Source organism: Pogona vitticeps, chromosome 11 (assembly GCF_051106095.1).
Source record: "Pogona vitticeps strain Pit_001003342236 chromosome 11, PviZW2.1, whole genome shotgun sequence".
In the NCBI taxonomy this organism is placed as follows: Eukaryota; Metazoa; Chordata; class Lepidosauria; order Squamata; family Agamidae; genus Pogona; species Pogona vitticeps.
In genome coordinates this window covers 1,446,488-1,473,328 of record NC_135793.1, presented here as the reverse complement: position 1 = coordinate 1,473,328, position 26,841 = coordinate 1,446,488, and the positions used below count along the sequence as shown (strand labels likewise).

At 50.3% G+C, this 26,841-nt stretch overlaps 1 protein-coding gene across 1 annotated transcript; it reads right to left on the bottom strand.

Annotated features, from left to right (window-relative positions):
- Positions 1-4,599: 4,599 nt before the first annotated feature.
- On the bottom strand, positions 4,600-25,022 carry AMOT (angiomotin). The gene is made up of 12 exons (XM_072981355.2): positions 24,781-25,022; positions 22,208-23,118; positions 17,851-18,343; positions 17,127-17,271; positions 15,928-16,020; positions 14,981-15,126; positions 9,524-9,673; positions 8,510-8,700; positions 7,382-7,504; positions 6,924-7,156; positions 6,441-6,704; positions 4,600-5,676 (listed from the first exon to the last, which is right to left on the bottom strand). Exons 2-12 carry the CDS (start codon positions 23,047-23,049, stop codon positions 5,576-5,578), a joined length of 2,781 nt encoding a protein of 926 aa, XP_072837456.2. The 5' UTR covers positions 23,050-23,118; positions 24,781-25,022; the 3' UTR covers positions 4,600-5,575.
- Between the last annotated feature and the right edge of the window lie 1,819 nt (positions 25,023-26,841).

The following is a 26,841-nucleotide window of genomic DNA, read 5'->3' as shown; positions in this document are numbered from 1 at the left end:
GTTTGTTTCTTGTCTTCATTGCACTTGGTTTTAAGTTAAGAGTTTTACGTTGTCATGTGTTGGTTAAAATAGTTTGGAAATCTGAGTGCAAAACAACCCCAGAACTATGCATAGCATTTACTGTTATTTATTTTTGCTGTTCTCCTCTGTGGCATTCATAGCTGATGTCTGTTTTCTGGTATTGTATCTTTAAATGACTGGGCAGATTGTACAGAGATCGAGGGCTTTGCTTCTTCCCTTCGCAGGGTTCACACCTGGCTCTTCCGGCAAGACCATTGCCAAAATTCATTGGCTGGTCTAGCCTCCCAGGCACCCCATCACGGTGAGCTAAGAGGGCCATCCTCCTCATTCTTTGAGGCACTGCAAGTCACCCGTCCCTATTTAGCTTTGTTTTTGGAAGCAGGTTTTCTTTTCTTTTTTTAAATGAAACTCCGGTGAGAGGGAGAGGAGTGCTAACGGAGGCCCTGGTTTCAAGCCATCAGCAGATTGCCCAGGCAGATTCTGCTCCTACGAGACCGTTTCTAAGTTCAACCCAGAGCAGGGGCTCCTTGGAATGTATCTCTGTAGCAGGTTGGCTTCCACGCAACTTCTCTGTATGTCCAAATACAGTGTCCTCATCACTAGGTAGACATGGCATGGAATTTTCCTATTTGCTTTTAATAAAGAGAATGGCATTTTTAAAATCCATTCAGAGCAGGGTGGTTTCTGTAGCCTTAAAGGCTGCTTTCCGTGTTGAAAAGGTGTGAAGCTTGCACGTGACCCCTTTGAATCCCAGCCCCAGAGCCAAGAGGACTCTGGGCGCAGGCTCTGGGCATTCTGGATGTTGGTCTCACCTGAAAAGGTGGCTGCTTGGTTTTGCTAGACATTGGCATCTCCGTGGGCCTCTTGGTTTTCTCTCGTCCCAAATGCAAACGTGACATATATATTCTGTTTTAATTTTCAGGAAGCCCTTTTTTTAAGTTAAAAATTTTTAAAATGTAAACAACATGACTGTCCACATTTTATATTTACTGGATTTGCCAGTTACAATTCTGGCCAAGAATGTGCCTTCTTCAGCTCTATAAATGGTTGCATGTAACTGTAAATGACATCTTGTCTGTGGTGTTTTTATTTTAAAGGCACACATTCCGTTTCGGTCTGTCTCACGGTCTCTATTCAGAAGGATGTCTCTTAGCTGAGCAAACAGAGGATAATTTTCTGCATCTGACCATCAATTCATCTGAACGGTGTCTGTAAATTGCCATTTGGATGGAGTCAAGCTTCCTGGGGTCTCCCTTCCTATGACAATCGCTAGGATAGGGTGAAGCACTGCTGAAGCAAACCTTTCTGAAACCTTTCTGTCCATTCAGCTAATGAAAAGGCCCTAGAGAGTCACAAAACAGCTACAGTCTGTGGCTAGCAAATATTCACAAACGGTTCAGCCCCGTGCCTACTGCTTCTTCCTTCCGTGTGAGAAACGTAAAGAGCCTATGGCCCCCCCTCCAATTTCAGCCTTACTGGCTTCTTGAGGGGCTGGGGCAGCTAACAATTGAGTCGCTGGGACTCAGCTCGAGACAAAAGATTCAGTCTTTCAGAAAAAGGGTATATATGTGCAGTCCTTCCTGGCTCCCCCAGCGGAGGTTCAAGAAGGGCTTTCCTGTTGTTTGCTGCCACAGGGATTTTTGGCCGAAAGCTTCAGAAAGATCGCTCCAGGTGGCAAGGGGAAGGTCCGGCAGGAAACAGATGTGACTGCCTCCTCCATGCGCATGGTGTGCCTCCTGGTTGTAGAGGCAGCGCATTCACCCTTTTGCAAAGGTTGTGAAGATCTAGAGACTGCTGTGTACTTCCTAGAAACAACAGCCATGAGACAAATAGTTTCTTTAACATTAGGGAGAGAGCTAGAGTCCGTCTGTTTGAAACCCATCTGCTATAATGAAACCGTCAAACCAAGCCTGGAAGCTCCCTTTTGTGCGTGCGCGCTCTAGGACTCTGGTGCAAGTCAGGACATGTCTTGCTCCTTTGGCTTTACCCACCAAATCAGGGAGTCAGGCAGTGGCACCCTTCACTTGCTCTAGGAGGAACACGTAGCGCTTCATATGTCGAAGTCCTTGGGGTCCAGCAGATGGCAGCAAGAAGGACCAATAATCCCTCACAACGTGGGGGTCTTGGGATAGAGCGATCCAGCACGTAGCTCTTGTCAACCCATCTCCAGCCAAGAAAACGACAGAAGATTCAGAGCCTAATAACCAGGGAGCCCGCTTAGGGAGGACACAGGACTTCCACCTGAGAAACCTTGGTTTCAAGCATTCCGTACAAGAGCTCAGCCCCTCCAAATGGATTTCTGCTCGGGGAATGAATGAGCACGGAGCGCATCATTTTCTGTCTCGAGAGTAGAATTCCCCACTTTCCCCAAGCAAGGTAGATTTTGAGAGGCTTCCACCTGAACATTTAAATTGGCTACGGAAACAGAAGGCTAAGATCACCCGAACATTTTCAGAAAGAAATGTATTTTCTTCATAAATACAGTTACCATTACGAGGAGCTATACATTCTAGACGTAAAAACACACATTCCTATACAGGTACAAAGTAAGAAATATATTGAGGCACCAAGCAATGACAGACGTTCCCGCTGGTTTTATGGCACTGTGGTCACCCCCAAGATGGGAAATGCCAAATGTTGGTATCTCTCCTTCAACCAGTTTCCATCCTAAACCATCCAGTCTGTTTTGGGCTGTTCCCCATGGAAAGGAGCCACGGAGGAGACACCCAGGCCCATCGGAGGGGGAGGCGGTCTGACATCTGTGGGCTTGCTCTCAGAGAAGACCTACGTAGCTTTCCTCTACACAATCTACACCGCTGCTTCTATTACCCGAGTTTGCATTAAACTCTTAGTCTAAAGTTTGGTCTGAGCACAAACTCAAAAAGGTTATCACAAGCTTGTATTTCCTTGCCTCGTTTCCAGTACAAAGCAGTTTTACAGAAGGAAGGAAGAGGTGTGCAGTTTGACGTTAAGTCGCTTCAACTGAAAAAAATTAATTCTGTACAAAGAGACCCCAAATTTAATGCAGGGGGGGCTGCCTTCCCACAAAGGGGGAAAGAGATGTTCCTAAAACAGGCACAGTTACAAATCCCCCCCCCCCCCCCCAAAATGCTGTAATCAGCATGGTCCTTTAAAACGCAGAAGACTTGAAAGAGAAGGTTTTGCTTTTCTTTCACAAGACCTTGACTACTATGGGCTGAGCTGAAGACACTTCTCGGGAGAAGGTTAATCGGATAGGAGGTGCCGAAACTGCATGTGCAAGGGCGGGGCAAAGCCCCACAGCCACTGCTAATTCAGAAGTTGAGGAGCACCATTGGGAAGCGAGTGGCAGCTGCCTAGCTCCCTCGAGCATTATTAATACATGGGAAGATCGCTGCATTATCCTTCCCCCCAATCTCAGCTCCAGCCCAATACAGTATCTTAGGGAGGAAACGTGAAAGCCCTCTGCTTTGGAGTAGAGAAAGGCTGATCTCGCCTGTTCCGCTACTATTAAGAGCATGCTCCCTTGAATAGGAAATCTAAAAGACACTCCTGGACACAAAAGGGGCTTTTCTCCCCCCATCTTTCTTTTTAGTCATCGCTGGATGTTTCTCAGGGCAGCCGTCTGTGCAACATGGCTCTCATCTATGCCCACTCCAGGACTGAATCCATGGCACTCTACTCAGAGATACTTCCCTGCCTGGCAGAAGTTTTTGCATCTTGTTCCCAGGGATCCCCAGGGGTCCGTGAAGGACAAGATCCAGCTGCGTTTCCCTGTTTTGCTTTGCCTTTTCCTCGCTAGAAGTGTGAATGTTGTGATTAGTCTAGGCCATTGTTAAGCATCAGGAAACAAACAACCCACATTCATTTCTGATACTTTCTAAGTGCCTGCATGAAATTAATTCCCACACCCTCTCTCTCTCTTTCTACAATCGAAAAGTCTACATGGAATTTCCAAAAAAGAGAGGGCCAGATGCAATCTTAGTCCTGCTTAGAGTTGACCCGTGTGGCTTGCATAAGTGCTGGGTCTACTAAAATCCTAACAGTTCAACAGATTAGTTTGGTCTGGGGCTTATCCGCTGGCTTTAGCCCCCAAAAACATATATCACAGAGGAATTCTGGGTGGGGTGAGGGAAGGAGAAAATACTCTACAACGAGAGAGAGACATGAACAGCCAGTTTGTTCTTCATCCGAACACGTTTGGTGCTTCCACACCCCACCTCCCCCAGCAGCTGCTCACTTGGAGGCAGTGCCTGGGCATAGAAGAGAGGGCAGGGAAGCTGGGATGCTGCCTCTGAGTGGGCGCCCACCAAAGGAGGCAGGGCAGGGAAGCACCAAACACCTGTTTGGATGAAAAACAAACCAGCATGAACTGCAGAACAGGCAATTCGTGCCCATCTCTGCCGACAACACACTTTATCAAGGATTCTCTTGAAAACGCAGTTTTCAACCATCCCCATTTTTGTTTCTGAAAAATATTGAACCCCACTGTAACTATTGTCTTGAGTAAGGCACTAAATTCTTACAAAGGTAATATACATTTAAGAAGAGGAAAGTCCTGTTTTGTGGAATGATCAGATTACAGCTAAAGAAAACATTTGGGGAGGAGAAGAGAGGGAAATACAGTATATAGATATAGATATATATAAAAGTTCTCCAGCATGATATCATGAAAAAATTAAGGTCCAATGTTTTTTTTAAAAAAATGCTGAAACTTTCTTTAAGTACAGAAATTGCTCCAGTCTAGCCAGCTGCATAATGTGGTACAAAGGGAATCAAACTGAACAACGATATACAAAAGAGGCTCACGAAGAATTTAGTTTTCACTGGGACACGGAACAGAGGACATTATTCGTTATCCTGCTGTGAAAAAAAAGGCCCTTGGATATATATGAAATAAAAGGCAAGCCTCCCCCCTTTCCTCTTGGGATATTTAACAGAAAGGCAAAACCATGTGAACAATAAAGGGGGGAGAATACATCCAAGAGTTGGCACACTGTGGAAATCCACATTCCCCCCCCCCCCCCCAGTCCTGGAATGTGTTCTGAAACAGACGTTCTCCTAAGGAATGTGACCAGCTTCCTCCTTTGCCCTTGGAGGCTGGACTAGAATACTCAGGAATTAATCACTATTTCGGACACTTAACATTCAGATTGTACAGCACCATGATATTGTCTGGCTAGTGAGGAACCAGGCTGTGTAAAGGCATTACGGACATTAAGCATGGATCTTTCTTAAATACAAAGGGCTTTTAAAAAAAAATACTGATATTTTTAAAATGTAGTGCATTTAAAGAAATTGGCTTACTTCAATCCAGATGCTACCAGATCCAGTATATTTTTTCCCCAAAGGTAAGAAAGATAACCTTCACAAAGAGAACAAAACTACTTCAATTATTTTGGAACAAATTATAAGTTAACGTGTCCATGACTTTTGAGAAAAAAAGTATATACAAACAGGACCACGTTGTAGATTCCTTTATGACCTGATTACTAAAATTTGCTATTTTTTTTAAAAAAAAGTCTTGGGGCAAGGGGAATTGTTTCCTGCTCCCGGACTCCATCGCTGCGCTTCTTCAGATGAGATATTCCACCATCTCTCCGTGGCTGAGGTCCTGCCCCAGATTTTGAGGTGGGGGTTTCCTTTCTAGAGTGCTGGAATGGAAAACTGAGCCATCTATAGAGAAGAAAGAAGAAGAAAACAGACAAATAAAGACTGTGATTTTTAAAAAAAGAAGAATGCTTCAGATTTCTATTCACAGTATCCAAAATGCCATTTTTTTAAGAACTGGAACCTTTGATGGATTTAACTGGACAGACTTAAGATTTAAACTCCTTTTTTAAAAAAAGGAGCATCTCAGAGGAGGTATTGTGGGGTAATGAACTTTTCTGTAGGGATAGCCAGCCGGAAAGGACTAGCACAGCTCTGCTGTTTGCCATCTGGAAGGAAGAATAGTTTGATTGCTAGCCCTCCAACGAAGTTATCCCTATTCACTCACAGAAAACCAAAGTGACTGCTGTAGGAGCAGGTGATACCTTTAACCAGCTATTAAGAAGATAAAACAACAAACAGTTGAGTTTTTGATGGTCAGTCATCTTCTCCAAAGTTGTGCATCAAGTTCTTGTGAGTCGTCCCAAACGTAGGTGCTGTTCCCAGATTCACATGGCGCCAGAAAAGCCACTTTGGACCCTCACCGTTTTCTTTGATGCAGAAGGAGACTTCATCAACTGCTTCCGGGCCGTAGGGCAAGGTGCTGAGCCTCCCTTGCTCTCTCTCTCGCTCTGCCAAAGGCTGCTTCCCTAGCAATCCCCAGCAACAAGATGGGGGTGGACTTCCCTGCCCTGCCCTGCCCTGCCATCTCAGCTCCGCCTGCCCCCAGAGCGGCCGGTCTCCTGTTCCGTGCCGTCCGTGAGCACAACCAATAGAGGAGGCGAGCTTACCTGCTTTGTCAGAACCGTAGGTCAGATTCATAGCTGGGAGTCTTGTTTGCACAGGAGGGGTGATGCTGGTGGTGGTGGTGGTGGAGGAGGAGGAGGCAGTGGCAGGCGCAGGGGCCTTGTTATGCTCGCTGCCCCGGTCCGTTTGAGTACTGCAGTCCCGGCTGCCTGTCTTGGAGTGTGCGGAGAGCAGCGGAGTGGAGGGGAGAACCGGCGAAGGGGTGGAAGGGATGGAATCAGAGCGGCATTCTGTCCCCAGCAGAACACCTGGAAGAAAAAGCCATCAGACACCGCAAGGCCAGCTGATGTTCTGCCTCCCCAGGGCTCAAGATCCTTTCGGACCTCTCCTGCCTTGCCCTGCCGCACCCTCAAAGGAGCCCACCATGCGCGAGAATGGAGGCTTTCATGCAGCCAGATTCTAATCGTGCAGATTTTCATCTCCGAAAGGGAGGGAGGGAAGGAAGGATGCATGCATGGATCAGTTACCTAAGCTGCCTTTCCAGGTCTTATCCTCCTTCTTCTCTTCCAGAATGGGGGTGCTGCTCAGTGTTGAGGAGTGAGACAGCAAGCCCGAGCTGGCGTTGGAGATGGACATGAGGGACTTGGCTGGTCTCATGGAAGACAGCTGGTCCGTCTTGCTGGCTTCTTTCCGGGACCGCTGCTGGAGGACTTTGATCATGGCATCCTTCTCTATGATCTGAGCGTGGAGGGTCTTGATTCTAAGAGTGGGGGGCGAAAGAACAGGCCTTGGTTGCATTGACCGTGTGCTTTTTCTCAACGTGCCCTTCCTCTTACCCAAAGATTCAGTTGCCTCCTGCTTTAGAGGGTAGACAAGAGGCTGTGTTTCTCCCCGCAGCCGTTGTCACTGATTCCCTTATGCCTGAAGATCGAAGGCACAGTGTTGAGGAGGAGTTGAAAGAAGCAAGGACCCAACCCCTGCTTACCGTCCTTCCATATCAAGGCATCTCCTGTTGGCCATCAAGATCTCCTCCTCTTCCTTCTGGATGCGAGCTTCTAGGGAAGTGTCGTAGCTGGCGTTGGGGGAATGGCTGATGACCGTGGTGTCCCTGCGAACAGACAGGCCAGCACTTAGCCAGGGCGTGTGTGTGCCAACTCAATAATACCCCCACTCACACCCAAAAAAGCACACTAGGCAACGTGCAAGAGGAGCACAGCTTTTTCTGGCTCCTAGGCTCAAAAGCTGCAGAATCAAATATAGCTCTAGCCAAACCACCTGCGGTATGATAGGAGATGTGCTCCAGTAATATAACTCTTACTGCGTCTGGCTACAAGGCAAGGCGCACAGTTGGCACCATTTTTGCTGGGTTGTCTCCATCAGTGTTTTAAAGTGTGTGTGTATGTGTTTGAGAGGGAGAGCCATCAAAACGGTCTCTCTATGTGTAAAACGTCCTGGCATGCACAAAATGAGAACGTCTGAGAAGAGCGCGCCCAGCCTAGCCTTTCTCCAGATAAGCTGGTTTTGTAACAGCAAGGAGGCAAAGTATATACGTATTTCAAATTAACAGAGAAAAAAGGTCTAAAGGTGCAATGCAACAAATGCAACAGTCTTACAGCGATGAGTGCCACCGCACGAATGGAAACAGTCCGGCACCCATACCTGTGCCGTGCGGATCTTATTAAATAGCCCTTATAAATGAATGAACCTTTTGAAGTTTTCAGCAGCGGATGCTCCTTGTCAGACAGGGAGGAAAAGATGGTTAAATTCCTCTCCCGAGTTGGGGAATCCTGGCAGAAGGCAGCAGAGACAGGACTCCCCCTTTTCGGAGAGCAAACCTTAGAAATTGATGGAACAGGTAGGCTTCCTGCCAGATTTATCACAAGCTAAACCAGCTCCAGGAGAAACTCCAGAATTTGTTTGCAGGGCTGAAACTGTTGGAAGACGCAACTGCAAGGGGAACGCATGGACCTGCAGCTGCCAAAGGTCTTCTCTTCCATAAACCGGGAAGAGAACCAGGATTGATTAAAGCCGGTGGGCTGGAAAGCAGGGATCTCAGAACAGCCTGACTGTGTCCCCTGCTCGGATCCTTTTATGCTCCCCAGGCTGCCGCTACCTCTGAGCAGCCACAGTGGCGGCCGCATCCAGCGCAAACTGCCGCATCACGCTCTCCTCCAGATACTTCTGCTCCCACTTGGTCATGTCCGCCTCCAGAGCGAGAATCCTCTCTTCCTTTTCCCGCAGGGCTTCCATCAGCGCCGCGGCGTTCAGCTCGGAGACGCTGGCCTGCTGAGACGTCCCCTGGCGCTGACGGGAGAAAGGGACAAAGCAGACCCGTGAGATGGAGTGAGCCTGGAAGGTATTGGGCTTCGTGAACGCCCGTGGAAACAACAATGGCACGTTATTACTCCCACTAACTCTGTCTGCCCATCCATCCATCCACCCACCCATCCATCCACCCATCCATCCATCCATCCATCCATCCATCCATCCATCCATCCATCCATCCATCCATCCATCCATCCATCCATCCATCCATCCATCCATCCATAGACTAACCCATCCATCCATCCATCCATCCATCCATCCATCCATCCATCCATCCATCCATGTATTTACCTACCGACTGACTTACCTACTTCCTTATTTATTATTTCAGCTGCCCCCATAGCGCATGCACTCTCTGGACAGATCACAACTCACTGAAATCACTTACAATAAATGAAACGAAATAACTTGCAATCAAAATCATAAAATAGATTAAAAAGCCCTAACCCTAAAACACACAAAAACATGCTGTGGCTTTCTGGAGAATAAAGAGTTGGTTCGCCTTAGCAAAGTGGAGAGGGAAAGGGTCGCCGGGCTCAGCCAAGGAGGACTTATTCCCTCATGAGAAACCTTTGCAGACATGTTTCACTTTGGGCTCAAAATTGGGTTGCTGCGAGACAGCTCCCTCGCCCACCCATTTAGCGGCCACGCTTATCAAATTGCCCGCACGGGAGACGCCTCTTAAGAGAAGCACCCGCAGCAACAGAAGGAAGATCTACCAAGTTTCCCAAACAGAAGGAGGAGCTGTTGTTCCCAACATTTTTACGGTCGGCTGTGGCAGCGCAGAGGGAGAGGCGCTTACCTGTTGCATCCGCAGAGATTCCAGCTCTCTTTCCAGCCGGGTCCGGAGACGATGCTCCAGTTGTTCCCGCTTCTCGCAGGCCGCCTGCAGCTGCACCAACGCCTGCTGCATCTTCTCCACCTTCTCGACGTAGACCTGTTTCTTCTTCAGCTAATGCCCATTTTTTAAAAAAAGAAAGAAGGAAAAAGAATGAGGAGCCTGTTTGACATCAGGGAAGGGCGGCACAGCAGGCTCAGAGATTCTGCACGCTGGCTTTAAGAGGCCTCATCCGCCCTGAATGCAAATCGTGCTCTCTGCTAGGTCACATGCTGTCTCCTAATACTTCCCCTGCCACCTCTGCAACCTTTATCACCGGAAAATAAATCAGCAGGAAAAAAAAAATAGGAAACCATCCTTCCATGTCCCTCTAAGGGGCCCAGTTCTATCTGGGACACTCTGACCCCCTTTTATGGGCCTAGAAACACACAGAAGTGGGAGGAAAAAACTGGTGGCCCCTTTACGACGAACAGATCTGTTCCAGTCTTTGTAGACTGCAACCTACTTCTCCCAATTCCATCACCGGTCTATGTGCATTGCTAAAATTATGACTGTTTCCTAATCTGTCTTCAGTAATAATGAGTTCAAGAAACAGCAGGCAAATTCTAGGACTCCTCTCCTACATTCTTGTTGCTCATTCCAGTTTTGGCCAAGAAAACTACACGCAAAACCTCAAAACACTGTACACCCCCACCCCCAAGCAGAAGGATTTGATTAACATGGTCAGAAGTCTGGGCGTGTTCCTCCCTCCCTCGGGGGGGGGGGAACGGGACCAAAACTGGGGAATGAAATATCTTGACGGCTGCCAATGCGCTGCAGGAAGAGGAGCCCCCTCCCCAGCCACAGCTTGGTCTTGGTGAAGCATTGGGAAGTTCCTGTCGGCACATGCTGGGGGGGGGTGGTTTAGGGCCACTGAAGGACTGCCAAGGGTTGAAAAGTTGTCTTTGGAAGCCCTCCTCTTCCTCCTCCTTGGGACTATCGAGTCTGGAACAGAGGGAGGGCAGCTCGGGGCCTTGGGGGGCGTCACTCCTTCCAGAGTGACGGACCACCATCTGGACCACCATCCCCATCCTCCTCATGATAGCCGCTCTGCTCCCCTCCTTTGTACGCAAAAGAAAGCCCTGCGCAACGCACACGGCTCAGAAAGCAGTCGCCCTCCCCAACGTGGCTCTTTTCCCGGAAGGGAAGCCCTCCTGTCTTGCTCGCGAGGTGACCACGAGCCCTTCACAAAGGCCGCTCGCTGTTCGCCTCTCAAAGGATGCCCAGTGCCCCCTTTGCACCAGAGAAGTGGGCATGGTTGGTCTCTCTCTGCCCGTTTGGCACTTGGGGCAGGCAGAAGACGGGATGGAACAGGGGGGGCAGGGCACAAAAGGCAGGCCCGGGAGCCTTAAAGGAGAGGAGTCTTAACAACGGGAGCGGTTCCGAAGGAACTGAAGCTCTTTTCCGAAACGTCCTGGGAAAAACCTGGCTAGGTGTTTTGAAAAGGGCAGGACTCTTAAGACCTCGTCCAGAGGACTCATCCGTTTGCGTCCTCCTTTTGTCTCCCTTTGCAGGCAGTCAATGAACAAAATTACCTAGTGATCCTTTTGTCCTGACTCCCTAACTATGAAATAGAGGCACCTCTTTTCTACAGGATGCGTCCCTGTTCCTATCTGGATGCTAAAAACCACCCCGTATTCTCCCATGTCACCAGTCCTCATTGTGTCTCGAAAGGCATCTCATTTCACAGCATTTTGCCAAGAAATGTTTTCTAGAAAAAGCACTAGAAGACGTTTCCCGGCTCTCCTTCATTGTGCTCATTTTGCTTGCCAGAAACAGGGTTTGGCTTGCCACAAACGGGATCCGTTGGCCATCCCACCAAGGAACAGGCCGTGGGGAAGAAGCAGATGAAACACTCCCCCCCCCCCCAAATCTAGTAGGTGATCGTATTTTCTCCCAAGAGTTTATTTGCAATTATATATTTAAGCTGGTGTCCGATCCACTGCAGAGATCAAGTGAAGCAGATAAAAGGATGGTTAAAACCGCTCATGGAACGGATCAAACCACCGGAGGAATAACCGCCTTGCCAAACCCTCTGCTCCAGAGCAGAGTTTAAGCTGGCTTCACGGAGTCGCCTGCTAAAAAAACAACAACACAAACTCTTGATGTGAATCCGTTTCCAGACAAGGCGCCACTGTGCTCGTGTGACATCTCATGCCAAACCAGTCATGGGTCAGGCTGGCGAGCAAAGCACCTCCGTCTGTTTGCTTGTTTTAAAATAAGTTCTAACCCTCAAAAACCACCTCTGGAAAATTACTCCCAGACCAAAATGGAGACTTGGGGAAAGGCGCTGAAGAGCAACCTAGCAATTTCTGTTTCATAAGTGAGGCACTGCCCTCGACGCACCCAACTGGCTCATCGGTCTGGAGGAGCGCTCCCCGGAAAACCACCTCCAGCGATCGACCAGAACCATGTCTTTCTCTGCCACGGAGCCGAGATCATGAAACCGAGTTAACTCAAAACTGGACATGCCTACCGAGATGCTAGGGAAATTATTTTATTAATTTTTATTTCTTTTTAAATAATAGGTTTTTTTTAAAAAAAAACTGGCTTGCCTATCTCAGTGTGCCTGAAACCTGCAGTACCACACATTGACGGCTAGGTGTCAGCATTCTCCAATTCACGCATAGCTTTGCACAGGAAATAACTGAAATGGAGTAGGAAGGAAGCCCAAAGAGTGAGCAACAGGGCTGCCTACCACCACCACCACCGTCACATGATCAGGCAACCACTTCATGAGTACAGTGGGCTTACACAACCCATTTGGCACCAGGTGGGCCTAGAGGTTTCATCAGCCACAGGTTCCCTCCCATCCGGCAGGCCTAATGTATCCAATTCTGACCGTTGATCTGTAAGATCCAACTAAAGGGCATTCCCATTTCTCTGAAGCAGGATACTCCCACTAGTCCATTCTTGTGAATACGACATTGCATATCCTGGGCAGTAGATGGCTCAGAGGATGGGCTTCATGCATAAAAGAACTACGGTCGGACACCAGCATCTGAGGGGATCGGTTCCAAGCCATCTCCGGAGATGCTGAAAACCACAGATTATAGCGAATGACATCTTAATAGCAAGTACTATACATAGCATCGTCTTTGGCCCTCTCTAGTGGCCAGTTGTATATCTATTTTCCCTAGGATCTTTCTTGTAATATTTTCAGAGCGTGGATAAGTAGATCAGTGGATACTGATCCCGTGGATAAGGGGGTCCTACTGAACAACATCAGAAGTGACTTGAACAATATCTAATTTTACCAAGAACTATTTGTGAATCTCTTCGTTCTTGGCTTGATGTCCCCTTGTCTCGTCACTAACACAACAGAGCCGCTCCTAAATATGACATGACTTTGTATCACTGCCCCAATTCTGCAGCAGCCCTAAATTCTGCTTGCATAAATAGCAAGGATATAACCAGCACGTGGGAATGTTGTCTCTCTGAGATTCCGGGAGTTGAGCCCTGGACGTAGGGTGGCCATTTTTGCATTGACGTCACGGACGTAACCGAGCCTTTCGTTCTAAGCCCTTTTCACCAAGTGTCCAAGCCCGACGGGACAATCCAGTCCAAGCGCACCCTCCGCGCTCTCTTTCCCACCACAATTACGACGATTATAGTGAAGGAAACAGAATGTAAACCAGCTGCTTTTAGGAACTTCTTATGCCCAATAATGCAAAAGATCTCAATTTGGTCTCATGGCATTGCCCTCCAAGGGGTTCTTTGGGCACCAGAAGCAGCAGCCGCTGAAGGCTTGCCCCCCACCCTCAGCACTTTCGTTGTCGGAGTCCAAAACAAACCCCCAAATCCCACCATCCGTCACATCCATACAGTCCCCTCCCTGGCGACACAATACAAGACCCGGGCTTGCTGTTAAAAAGGCGTCTGGAAAAGATTAAGCGAGGAGAGGAGAGAGAAAAAAGGGGAGAGAAAAACCCACTCTGCAGAATGCAAGCAAACACACCCACACACACACACACACACACACACACACACGCACGCGCACACGCACACACAGCCCTCCAGCTGCGACCTCTGCCAGAAAAACAGCTTTGCTCAACCCGTCCCTCTCGCTAACTCGGAATTCCTTTGCCAAAATCACAATGGAAGCACACCAAGGATTTCAGAGACAGCTCAACCACCAAACCCTCCCCACCCACCCCCAAATCATAGCTTGGATGGTGAAATTCTACATTTTAGAACATGAACCTCTTTTTAAAAAAAAAAAAACTGGGAGGTTGAGAAATCACTGCGGATAACACAGAGTTGGCCACAGAGTGATTTTTTTTTTCTTCTTAAATGTTTTGGGAAAGTCGGCCAGGCGGAGTTGGCCGGCTGCTCTTTTCTCTTCCTTCCTCGCCTCCCCTGCGCACAACGCACATCCTGAAAGCTTAACTGGGGCCCAGGCAGAGAGAAGCATCTGCATTTATCTGCTGGAGGAAGGAAAAAGCCCAGTCCGGGCCTCTCGCGAAGCCTCCAACCCCAGGGAAGCCTGACTAAAAATACAGCACACACGGATGATGGTTTGCCTACACGGGCCAAAAGTGGCCAGCCGTGGGCTTTTAAAAACAGTGGTAAGCAGGGGCTCCATCCTCAGTCAATGCAAAAGGGGCCCCATTCATAATGAGTTCTCTCTCCAGCAGAGCTGGGACATTTGACTTTGTGGGGAGACTCTAACACCCACAATCCCCCAGCTAGTTATGCTGGCAGGGAGAGGGGAAATCTGGGCTTTGTAGTCCAAAAGCATAACACTTCTCAGCTCTGGTCTCCAGGCGGAACATCTACAACCACAACATCAGCAATTAATCAATAGGAGGTGTGTCCCAAGAGAAAACCATCGTCCCAAATCAAATGTTAGTACTCCCTGAGACATGTTGCTGATTTCATGGAACGCCTAACACACAACACACCTCACAACACGCCTCTAACGAATAACCACCAGCTCAACTTCTCTATTATTAGGATACACATTGCAAAATATAAGGTTTGCATGACAGTAGGGACTGCCCTCCCCCTCAATTTCACTTTGATGCTGTATGCGAAGCCTGGGTAAAATAATATGGAGGACAGGCTGTTCCCCAAGCAGCAGATCCCCCCTCTCCACATCACTGAAATGGTCCAGTGGAAAGGCAAGAGCCAATACAACTGGTTCCAGCGATGTTATAGGAGTTGCCAGAACAACACGAACTGCCTCCGGGACTCTGGCTCCGGATTTTGCCTCGAGGTTAACACCTGAAGCCTTTTCCATCAGTGGATATAGCCACAAGGCAGGGGAGGTTTGGAATCGGAGTCTTCCTTCTCCTGGATGGGCTGCCTTCCATGGCTGACGAGCCCCACCCTACCCAATTTCACTAGCACTAAAGAATATGCTTTTAAAAAAGGCTTTACCTCTTCCTCCAGCTTGACCACTTTGGCCTGCGCGTTGTTCAAAGCCTGGTCGCGGATGTCAATGTGTCGCCGCTGCTCCTCATTAGCGGAACGAACGCCGGCCAGTTCCACCTCCAGCTTCTCCTTCTCTCTCTGAGTTTCTTTGTCTGGGTGAACAGAAAGGGAGCGAGAGGAGAACCTGTGAAGAAGGCTACCTTGAACATGGGCAGATGGCTGGGAGGGAAAATAGGGGTTAGCGGAGGAAGGCTGAGGGTCACCTGGCTTCTCTTTCCTCCCTCGATATGGACCCCTCCGTTTTCTCCAGGTGGGTGAAGAGTGGGAGCAGACGGATGCCACCTATTTTACGCTCACAACAGTCTTGCGAGGTAGGTGGCCCTGCTGGCACAATGCCATCAGCCCCAATCTAAGCAGCAAACTGACTACTGGTTAAGAAATGAGCAAAGGCGTTTGGTGCTGTGGGACAACTCGCATGCACTGCTAAGCTTGGAATAGCAAAGGTTGACTTCCTAAACGCGGGGCCCTTCGCTAGTGAGATTTCTGCTGATGGTGTTGCGCTGGTGTAAAAACTCAGCAGGATCTGAGCTGGTGGCTGAGGCAAAGAGGAAGAGTTGCCCCAAGATTTAAAAAAAAAAATAAAAGGAGAATAATCCCCCCCACACACACACAGACACATAAATTTTTCATGAGCTTCTAAGGGAGGAACAGAAAGGAGCGTAATATAAAAGAGGCTGCTGCTATGGGGGCATTCTGGGAGTCGTAGTCCAAAAACAAATCTGCCCATCTGGACCCCCAACGTCTCACCAGCAGACAGAGCAAATCCCATCTCCACCAAACCTCTTCTTTTTGCTAGCGATTTCCACCCAGCAGTCGCTTCAAGCCCGCGTCTGCCGCCCAGCTCAGCCTTCGCACCAGCAAGAGCTACGAATCTGACAAAAATCTGCACTCACTTTGGGCGAACAGCTGGGAGATGGTTTTCCTGTTATCCTCGGAGCCTTCAAACTCTTTCTCCGCCAGCTGCTTATTCGCCGTATCCATCCGCTCTGTGCAAAAAAGAGAGAGAGAAGAGACAAGGTAAGATCCCCACACTCGGTACCTCTCAGTGGCATGAAGGAATTCAGTCGCCTAGTCCTCTCACCCATGCTAAAAAAAGAAAAGGAAAGGAAAAAAAGCAGAATATTCCCTCCACCTTCTAGATCGGTTTTATAAAACAGAGGTGTATAATCTGCACACCTCTACTGCGAAGCTATTCTAGAGAACGCAAGGTGGCTGTTGTCGTCGGAAGCACAGATTTCCCATTTTACCCGGAGAAATCCTTTTTGTGTTTAACTCCAAAAAGGATTTTGTTGCAAAACCCGACAGCATTCCAACATTTCCTCAATGTTCAACCCATTTATTGTCTCCTAGGAAGTCAGGGAAAGCTTGCCCGAAGAGAAGGGTCTTGGCCTGCTTGCGGAAGGGAAGCAAAGATGGAGCCAGCCTGGCTTCCAGTGGGAGGGAGTTCCAGAGTCTGGGAGCAGAGACAGGCCCCACCAAGTGAACCTGTAAGGGTGGTGGGACTGAGATCTAGTATATCACAACACTCTGTGTCCTGTGTGTGTCTCTTGTGTCACAACAGAATCACAGAACCGATTCCCCCACCTTGCAATGCACGCTCTTCATTATGACTGAAACAAGATTTCCAGCAACCAGCTGTAAATCCCACCCCACACCTTTTGCAATTATCTTAACTTTCTCAATCACTCAGTAGATGGCTTGCTTCTACGGTTTACATTTAAGCAACGTTCAATGCACATCTTGAAATGAGATCCTGATTATGACCAAGAGCCAAGCTCCTGGAAGTGAAAAATGCCGAAAATAATACGCAAGGAAACCCACACTGTTTTACCCTACTGCAATATTTTAGACTGAGCAGGAAATAAATATTTTCTCAACCAAAGTTTTCCACCCAGGGCTGTTGCAGGAATGACTGAACATGATAAGACCTGTGAGCGAGCAAGGGCTGCGAGGAAGGGAACAGCAATGATCAGTGCAATTAAAAAGAGATGGGACAGGCGGAAAATATATCTCGCATCAGTCATCTTAACTGGTTAGTCTTCCATCATCAGTTCTTGTTAAGTAGGTGCAGGATTTTGGAAGCCGCTCTTACCTCTGAGATCACGGTTGAAGTCATGAAGTCTACGGATCTCCCCTTCCAACTTGTTCCGCATGGCCTTTTCCAGGGATTCCCGCTTTGAGGAAGACTTCTCCAGGTTTTTATAGGCCTCCGAAACTTGCTGGATTTCAGTTTCCAACTGCATCAAGACAGAAGAGGCAGGCGGTCGCTTGTCAGTGGACTACAGGTAGCCCTAAAAGACCTACGAGCGTTGTGAAACGCAGACATGACGGACGGACTGGAGGCAACCGAGACCTCTGTGGGCAAGTGGAATGTTTGTATTTTAAGCTTTTAAATATTGTCTTTTCAAAGATCTAAGCCACTTTGGGGCTCTCTTTTTTTTAAAAAAAAGGAGAAAGGTAGGGTGAATGAATGCATGCCCACTTTGTGCTTCCACGAATCCAAAGTTGGTCTGCTCCAGCACTGTCCCGCAGGATCACATCCTACATCAGGACATTCACTAATAGAGTCATCTTAGAATGGCAGAGCTGGAACGGAAGGGATTCCTCGGCGTCATGGAGTCCAGGGATCAAACTCCCAACCTCCGGCTCCACAGCCAAGTGCCTAAACCACCGAGCTCTACGAGGCCACTTATGAACTCAGGGCCTTGACATTCACCGGCCATGAAACGCCAGTGTTTCGTCCGTACCGTCCCAAAGCAAGAAGAAAAGGGAAGGCCGGCCAGAGGCGTCCCCCTCCCTCCCTCCTCGGCTCCTACCTTTTGCAACCTGGCCACCTTCTCGTAGCACCCGTCCAGCTCCTGCCGTAAAGACCGGTTCTCGTCCGACAGGATTTCCACCATCTGCTGGGCCCTCTGGACGATGAGGAAAGGATCGATCGGCACCGTCTGGTACGGAGACGGTGCCGGCTGAGGCCTGGGCAAAGCCGAGTAGGAATCCCCCGGCTGGTGATGTTGGGCCGGCGGTGGCGGCTGCTGCTGCTGCTGCTGAGGCTGCCCAATCACCGGCTGGCAGAGCCGGTAAAGCTCTCCCTGGTGGATCGGGTTGGACAAGAAGAGCGGCTGGGTCCGTGGCAGGGAGAAAGGGTCTCCTTGGCTGGGGGTCAGTGGCGGCTGGTGCTGGGAGGGGGAGAGCCTGGACGGGGGCAGCGACTGGAGCAGCGTCAAGGACCCCAGAGAGGTGAGGGAGGACGTGGGGCTGTGGTGGTGGGGAAGGCGCGGCTGGAGCTGCAGCGGGAGGTCCGGATTCTGCCTGGAAAGACAAGCGACGCCAGCAGTTCATGGGGGGGGGGCCCGTCCTGCAAAACGACGGCTCAGAGCCACCTGAACGCCGCCGCCCCCCGGCCACCTCCAGCACCCACAAAAAGACACCCGTCTCAGTGGGTTGCCCCATGAATCCGGACGGTTCTGCCACACCTCAAAGATTCGGTTCCTTAAGAACTGCCAAGGGATGGAGACCTCACTTGGGAAGGGATCAAAGCCAATAAACCAAAGCCGAAGAGAGGAAAGAGGGAGGGGCAAGGGCAATAGGACCCCCCTATCCGTGGGATCAGTATCCACTGATTGGCTTATCTGCTTCCTGAAAATAATTTTTTTAAAAAACCCAGAAATACGCATTTCCATGATGTATTTACTGGGACTGTCCACTAGAGAGAGCCAGAAACCATGCAATATATAACCTTTCATATTTCCATTTTTTGGGGGGGGGGATTCGTGGAAGGGGCTTGGAACCAATCACGCCGCAGATACTGCAGTCCCATTGAACAAAGCCAAGGGACTGTGCTTCTCTTGAGAGAGGCGACTTGCTTGTTTCATTTTTAGGAGTGTGTATTTGAGGGTCTCTGTCGGCCCAGGGCGGCTGACAGGTGCCCCCCACCAGGCAGCCAGACCTTCCAGCCTCCAAACCCCACCCTTGGTTGGTCCGCCAGCGGGACCTCCTCTCCGACAGGACGCCCCCAACTGCAATCAGTCCTAGTTTAGTCACAAGCACCTACGATGGCTTGTAGGTGTCACACGATGGCCGTATCGGGAAAAGGACCTGGAAACGTAGCCTCGAGGGGAATCCGGCCCAGGCTTGTTGACTCAATTACCAAACCCGGGGGGGGGGGGTGTCACTTGTACTTTGGGCACACCGAGAGAAGCCAAGACACAATGGAAGGCAGGCGGAGAAGAGGAAGACCAGATACGAGACGTATTGATTCCATAAAGGAAGCCACAGGTTGGCAAGAGCTGAGCGGGGCTGTTGAGGACAGGATCCCTGGGAGATCACTCATTCCCAGGGCCACCCTGAGCTGGAAGGGACTTGACCGCATAGGATAGCAACATTCATATTCTGCCTTTTCCTTAATGAGCCTAAGACAGCATCCCGCCCCTCAAACCCATCATGCAGCAGAATTTAGGACCTGAGATGCATCCACCCACCCTTGGGGGGGGGGCAACGTGTAAAGAACCAGAATTGAAAGCCGGTACACGAAGAAGGTTTCACAACAGGACCCCTTGAGTGTCCCTCAAAAGACCAAAGAAGGGAAAGAAGAAGGAGAATTTAAAAAAAAAAAAAGACCAGCCTGTTCCTCGTTCTGAGGAGTCACCGGGAAGGCAGGAAGCAAACGCCTGCGGAAGCTGCTTCCCAAAGGAAAACAAAATGGCCGGGGAGGGAAACAAGGCTCCCGGAATGGACTGGACTTTGTCTTGTTGCCTTATTGTTCCTTTAAGGGGAAGAGGGAATTCTTTTCCTCTTCAAATTCCCCTGAACAACGAGGGAGGAAGAAAAGGGGAGGTGGGGTTCCCGCCACAGAAAAAGGTCTTTGTCCCTGCGAGATCTGTCCGAAACCGCATGAAACAGGAGCCCAACCGGGTTGGATCCCCCCCCCCCGTCGCCTGACAAAAGGAGGCTGCGAGCCGGCTTGCAAAGGAGCTCAAAAAGCCGGCCCTTCAGCTCGGCTGTCGGAGGTGGAGGTGGAGGAGGACGAAACGCTTGTACAGGGTCAGCCCCACCAGCGTTCAGGCTCCTTGCCTGGCAGGCATCACAGAGCACGGAGGGCACGGCTGGATTGCAAACGGGGGGCAGGAGATGCCTGGCTTTCCGACTGGGGCAGCCGCACCCCCTCAGCAGCTAAGCGTCCCTCTTGCTCCAGCATTGCAACGGGTGTCCCCACAAAATGGGCATGCCGGGCACGTTATTCAGGTGATAATCCGCGGGGTGGGGGTGGGGTGGACGGTTAGCGTTCATCAGATTGCATTACAGGCAACCCAAAAGCCCATTGTGAAGACCTTGTGTAAGCCAAAGATGGGAAACTAGCCTTCCTTCCTTCCCCCTTTCTCTCTTTTCCTGCCTTCCTTCCTTCAATCTATCCATCATCAGCTCCTTCCTTCCAGCATCAGATCCTCTCTGTTGACCGCTCTGGGACACCTCCTCCCCCCCTCCCCGCAGCTTTCTCAAGACCACCCAAGTGGCAGGGTGCTGAGCCCCCATCTGCCACCCAGGCTCCGTCTAGATGATCTCACAGCTCCCCTTTGCCAGGAGGCAACACAGGGATCCAAATTCCCAGTGTCCCCGTCCTTCCCACCCATTGCACCTCACCAGTCTCTTTATTAGCCTTTAACTGAGTTGCTTTCTTCTTACTGTTCATTATTACCTTGTATTCTAAAGTTTTCATTTGTTAAAAGAGAATTATTTTAGTTTGTATTTGATCCATGGCCAGAGAATTAAATGCTGGTCCCGGTGGTAGAATCCTGGCTCTGTGGCAACGCTTGTATTTAGTTTAACAGATGTTTCACCCTGTATTGTCTGAAAAGTACTTCCAACTCAGAACGCATCAGCCCCAAATCAGGGGTAGGGACGGGGGGGGGGGGAAAGGCCTTTCTTGGCACACTCCGATATTTATTCGGAGACATCAAAGCCTCTCTCTGGGTCACAAGTCCTTTCAGATTGTGGGCGCCAAACTGGCTCTGGAGACAGGGTGGCCAAAGAGGCAAGAGGGCGTGGACTCTTCCCCAAGGCAAACCGGCCTCTCTCTCAAGGGGCAGCTTTCATGGGATGGAAGGGGTCATAACAAAGCCACGCTAGCGGAGTTTTTAAGCAATGGGTTCCTTTTTGAACGAAAGAATATGGAGGCAGCTGATACGGGGAAGGGGAAAGTCCTGCCATGAATTGGGGGGGGGGGGGGTCATCAAAGGTAAGGAAAGATTCGAAATAGGTTCCATGGTGGAAGAAAAGATAATAAGGCCCTGAGGCTAGAAAGGGTGAAAGCCACCGAGAGCCAAAAACCCACAGGGGAGAAGGTGGAAACGTGGAAACTAGGTCAACAAGTTCCACTGCCTCTCTCAGGGACTGAGTAGAGATGGAGGCTCCTTAAAGCAGGGACTAGATTAATAAGCGATGCTTCTGCAATACAGGAGGGTTGCCTCCCTTGATCCGTTCCAGCTTGGAGCCTCCTTGTGACGGCCAAGTCTCGTACCTGGCAGACGGCTTCTCTCCCGGGCAAAGGCTCAAGTCATTTACAGCTTGATCATCTCCTCTCATCCCTGTGCTAATGGAGCATGGCCCATTGGCCGGGACCCTTCGCTGAGCCTCATTCTTACTGCCCCCGCTCCCAGGGGGACGTGCTTAAATACAGAGGACGTGGATTTGCACTCATTGGGTCTGAAGACGTGGATTTTGACCCACAAAAGCTGACACAGAAATCAGCCTGTTGGTCTTTGAAGTGCACCCGGACGTGGCCCCTCTTTCTCTTTTTAATTTTGCTAACGCGCCAGGCCTGGGCCGGTCCTGCAAGTCTGAAGGAAAGAGGAGAATGGGGAAGTTGTTGTTGCTGTCTAAAACCAGCAAGTGGGGACTGGGGGGGGGGAGGAACCGCTCTCTCCACACTTTCTCCGAGGAGTCCCACTGTGCGCGCATGCACGGTCCCGCCGAGGAGGCTCTGCCCTGAGAGAAGCAGCTCATCTAAAAGGGATCTTTTTCTCCAGCTGTTTTCGCAAAGGCCTCCCCCCCCCCGGTTTCCTCTAAGGAATCCCCAAAACTGCCCCCGCCTCTCACAGCGATGCCCACGGAAAGGCCAGAGAGGCACCTCCCGAGAAGACTCCCACCACCGGCTGCACCCGAGGGCAGGTGGCTCACCTGAAGGAGCCGTACTCCGGCGGATGCTGGTACCTCACCATGGGCCCCTCGGGGCGTCCCGGCTGGCCCAGGCGATGGTCCCCGTAGAAATGCCCGGCGTCCTGCGGCTTGCAGCCCATGGATGGGCCGGAGAGGTTTTTGTAAGGGTACTCGGGTGGGGGTCCCCGGTGCTCCATCCCTTTCATGGCCAGCTGAGGAGGGGGCGGCCCGGTGCTCTTGTAGAAGTCGCCGGTCTGCTGGGAGGAGGAGGAGAGGGGGGAGAGCGGGGCGCTGGTGACCGGCGCGTGGGCCTTCACCCCGCTGGTGGCCAGGGAGAGCTGCATCAGCCTCTCGCTCAGCGAGCGGACGTGGCCTTGCTTGAGGTCCTTCAGCCCTTCGTCCTGGTGGACCTTGCCAGGGCTCACGCGCTGGACGGTCGGGCGCCCTTCCGTCCTCATCTTCGGGTTGGAGACCCCCGTCACGTAGAAGGCGGCCCCGACGCTGGCGTGGGGCTGGCCCCTGAAGTACTGGGACTGGACTTTGGCCTCCTCGTAGGTGGGGAGGTCCTCGCTGTTGGGAAGCCTCGGGGAGAGCTGCTTCTCCATGATGCCGTTGTCCATAGGGATCTCCTGGCCCTGGGGCTCCTGGCGGGCCACATGGGTCCCGCCCGGATGGTCCTGAGCACTCAGCCCGTCGCTGGGCCCTCCGGGGCTCCCGCTGCTGGCGAAAGGCGGCCCGTTGCCCGCGGCTTGCTGGTGCAGAGCGAGGAGGTTGCGGCTGTCGGTGGGGTTCCCATACCGGAGCTGCTCCTGCAGCAGGCGCTGTAAGACTGTCGTGGCCGAGGGCTCTTCGGAGGTCCTCATCTCAACTGCGATGCCTCGTGGGCGGAAGGGGAGAGAGAGGGCGCTCGGCTGGCCGGCCGGCCGGGAGAGCTGGAGAGGAAAAGGAGAGGTGGTGAAACCTCTCAGTCCAAGCAGGAAGGGAGAACCGGCCCGAGAAAAAAAGGCCACCAGCACCCCCTCCCTTCCCTGATGAGGTTCGAGAGAAAGAGACCACCGAGCCGGGCGAAACCCCCAGGCATCCTCCACCTGACCGGGCAAAATCGGGAGTCTTTCATAAGCCACCTCTGTGACCTATCTAGAGGTCAGCCTTCCAGCCTCTGGCCATTCCAGGGGATTGAAAAGGAAAAGGGGGAAAAAAGAGAGAGAGAGAGAGAGAGAGAGAGAGAGAGAGAGATAAAAACAGCAAGAACCTTGTCCGGCCTTTTGTTTTGCCCAGGTTTTGTTTCTTGGATTGTGACAAACAACAAGAACAACAGAACTGTTTTATGTAACGGGGGGGGGGCTGACATCTGGGTGTGTGGGGGGGTCATTGTCCAGGGGACACACACACCCCCTCCGGCAGAATGCCCAACTTCTTGCAGGTCTTAACACAGGCTTGAAAAGTGGCAGGTCTTAGGTGGACTTCAAACAAAAATCTGGTTGGAATAGGTTTATGAACCTGGTTGGGGTTCGCCTTCCAGACCTCCCCAGTCCAAACTCTACACTGGAGGAACGGCCACAATACAGTGGCTATTGAGGGCCCTGCACTCAATAAGGAACCTGGCGGAAATAGCCCAATGGGATTAGAAATTTGGACCAGGACGGGGGAGAATCATCGTCATCGTCATCAGCTTAGAACAGCTGAGCTGGAAGGGACCCTCTGGACCATCGAGTCCAGCCCCGGTCAAGGAGGCACCAACGGGGAATCGAACTCCCAACCTCCAGCTCCAAAGCCAGAGACTGAACCCACTGAGCTCTCCAGCAGCTCAGTCATAATTTCAAAACTGCAGAATTGGGAGAGATCCCAAGGATCATTGAGCCTTGCCCCCTTTCAATCAGGATCAGATCCCAACCCCCATGGCCATGAAGCTGAAATGGGGGCCTTCACTTCTTCTCAGTCTGTCTCATGGACGCAGTGAAGCACCAAAATGGATACAGTGGTGCCTCGCATTACGACGTTAATTTGTTCCAGCAAAATCGCTGTAGAACAAAAACGTTGTAATGCAAAAATAAAAAGCCCGTTGAAACACACTGAAACCCCTTCAATGCGTTCCAATGGGCTGGAAACTCACCGTCCAGCAAAGATCCTCCATAGGGCAGCCATTTTCGGTGCCTGTGCAATGAGGAATCCGTTCCAGAAAACAGCAGGGAGCCTTTTATTTACTCGGCGGCTATTTTGAAACCGCCGATCAGCTGGAGGAAAATCGTCGTTTTGGGAAGAATTGGTTCCCGAAGCGGGGAACCAATCATCACAAAGTGAAAAAAACCCATTCAGACCATCATTTTGCGATCGCAATTGCGATTGCAAAAAGATGGTCATAATTCAGTTTCGTTGTAATGCGGGGCAATCGTAAAGCGAAGCATCACTGTATAAACTAGCAAAAATGATTTACAAACAGAAATAGTTATGCAAAGCACCCCAGCTTCCCCCTTCTTCAATCGCTCTGGAAAAAGAGAAGAAGTATTATATTGATTTAGGGAGACAATATATCAACAAGCCCACATACAGTATGTGATATCCTAAAGACTTCTCTTCCACACTTGGCAACTTACTGGATGAAACCGTAACAATTTCTGCTCAAATTTCCGTTGTCTCAGATCACTTCACAGTCAGAGCACAGCTTGCAAACGCCCCATTCAGAGGAAGGTTGAGACAAGAAATGTCCAGGCAATTCCAAAATGGCGGTTCTCGCTTTGGCCCTTGGATTCCAAAACAGCACTCTCAGTACAGGAGGGGATGCAAACTGTGGTATATTTCCAAGTTCCTTTTAAATTCCTTCACAGTGGCAAAGATCCTGAAAAACAAAGAAGGGTGAAATTTGAAAAGCAGCGAAAAGCGATGGTTTCCATTAACCCGTCGTCTTCTGGAGCTCATCGCTGACCCTCAAGCCCTGGAGGAGACGTTCAACCGCCTCTCTGGCACGCGATGGGAAAGAGAGGGGTCAGTTGGCATCATCTCTCTCATTCTGTGTAAACGGAAGAGCCTAACCAACAGCGTTTGGCCGGATGTTACACGGCACAGAATCAGAAACGCTGCTCTGCCTCGCCTTAGCCTTACAGGCTCTGGGGGGTAATTTTCTGGAAAAGGACAGAAAGGACTTAAGGCTTGTCCTAAGGGCTTCTTCTGCCATCCATCATTACACGCACAGGCGCAGGGCAAGATTTAAACAGCCATTTGCAGAACGCAATCTAAAGCCAGCAACCTTGCAACGCTCCCTGGTGGGAACTAGTATTTGTGAATAGGTTACGCAAGGCTCTCACAAAACACAGCAGAGGGCTGGCCAGATATATCGCTCCCGTTTTGGCAGGAACAGGGAAAGACAAGCATCTTTCCACTCCTTGAGAAACGAGGACAATGGGATGTGGTGCAACCTGTAAAAACTTGCCCCGGAAAGATCCATGGCCTGGTTAGGAAATAGAGAGGGGTTACTTACCTGTAACCATGGTTCTTCTAGGGGTCCTCTGTGAATCCACACCTCCCGCCCATCCTCCCCTCTGCCTGCCAGGTTGTACTTTGAAATCGCTCTTTGACAGCGTCAGATTTTCACAGGAACGGAAGGGATCGGTGATGGGCAGAGCATGCGCTCCACGGGGGAAACATCCCACTAATTGTGTGTCTTCCAAGCTCTAGGAACGTCCGAGAGGTTCAGCGCAGGCGCAGAACAACCCAATGTTGTGGATTCACAGAGGCCACAAAGAAGAAGCACCTTAGCGAAGATCTGAACAGTTTCACCTCGCTTTGGAGAGAGGTGGTTAATAACCCTGTGTAGCCCTGGGCAAGCTGTTGCCCTCCTGGAACACCACCAGAAAAAAAAGAGGGAAGGGAATACCTCTTTTATACCCAGTAGACCCCCCCCCGGCAAAGGTCACCATAAGCGGGAATCAACCTGACAACACCTACTAGTTATTATGATCACTAATAACTGAAGTCAGCACATCTGTTTCTAAAATGAATCATTCAAATAAGACTTAAAGGCTGAAACCCTGGATTGATGTCATATTTTATATTCCATCAAGTCGCTTCTGGAGAGCGAGGAGCTCTTTGAGATACAGAAGTTTAAACACTTCCAAAAGCTTGTGGTTTAGCATTGCCATCGCCCTTTCGGTTTACACAGCTGGACAGGGATTTGAACCCAGGACTCCAGAGTTTTGTCTGACCCTCTGCCGATTATATCACAGTAGCTCCGCCTAGAAGGATCGGTTACCCGTGTTTCTTTTTCCAGAAGGGCCACTTCCTGTTTTAGAAATGGGACAATCACGCATACAAAACATTGTAAAAAGCAGCAAAACGGGTTTGAATCATTTCCCTGCGTTTTATGAACAGCCTTCTGACAAGAATCGTTAACTTCGCTTAATCTTCAACTAGCAATCAAGGTCCTCGTGCCCAGGACGTCAAATGCAGTCCCTGAGACCACACAGTGAGTAAGCGAGGACATTTAGCATGGTAAGAAACCGTCAAGAGAAATGCCAGGCCAAGCGGACAGATCAGCATCCAGCTACAGGCCTTCCGTGAATTCATGAGCCCGCCCAAGACCCCTTTAAACGGTCAAAGGGTGGCCATTTTAATCCAGATTAGGAATTTCCCACCAACCTGGAGGGTTCAAGAATAAAGCC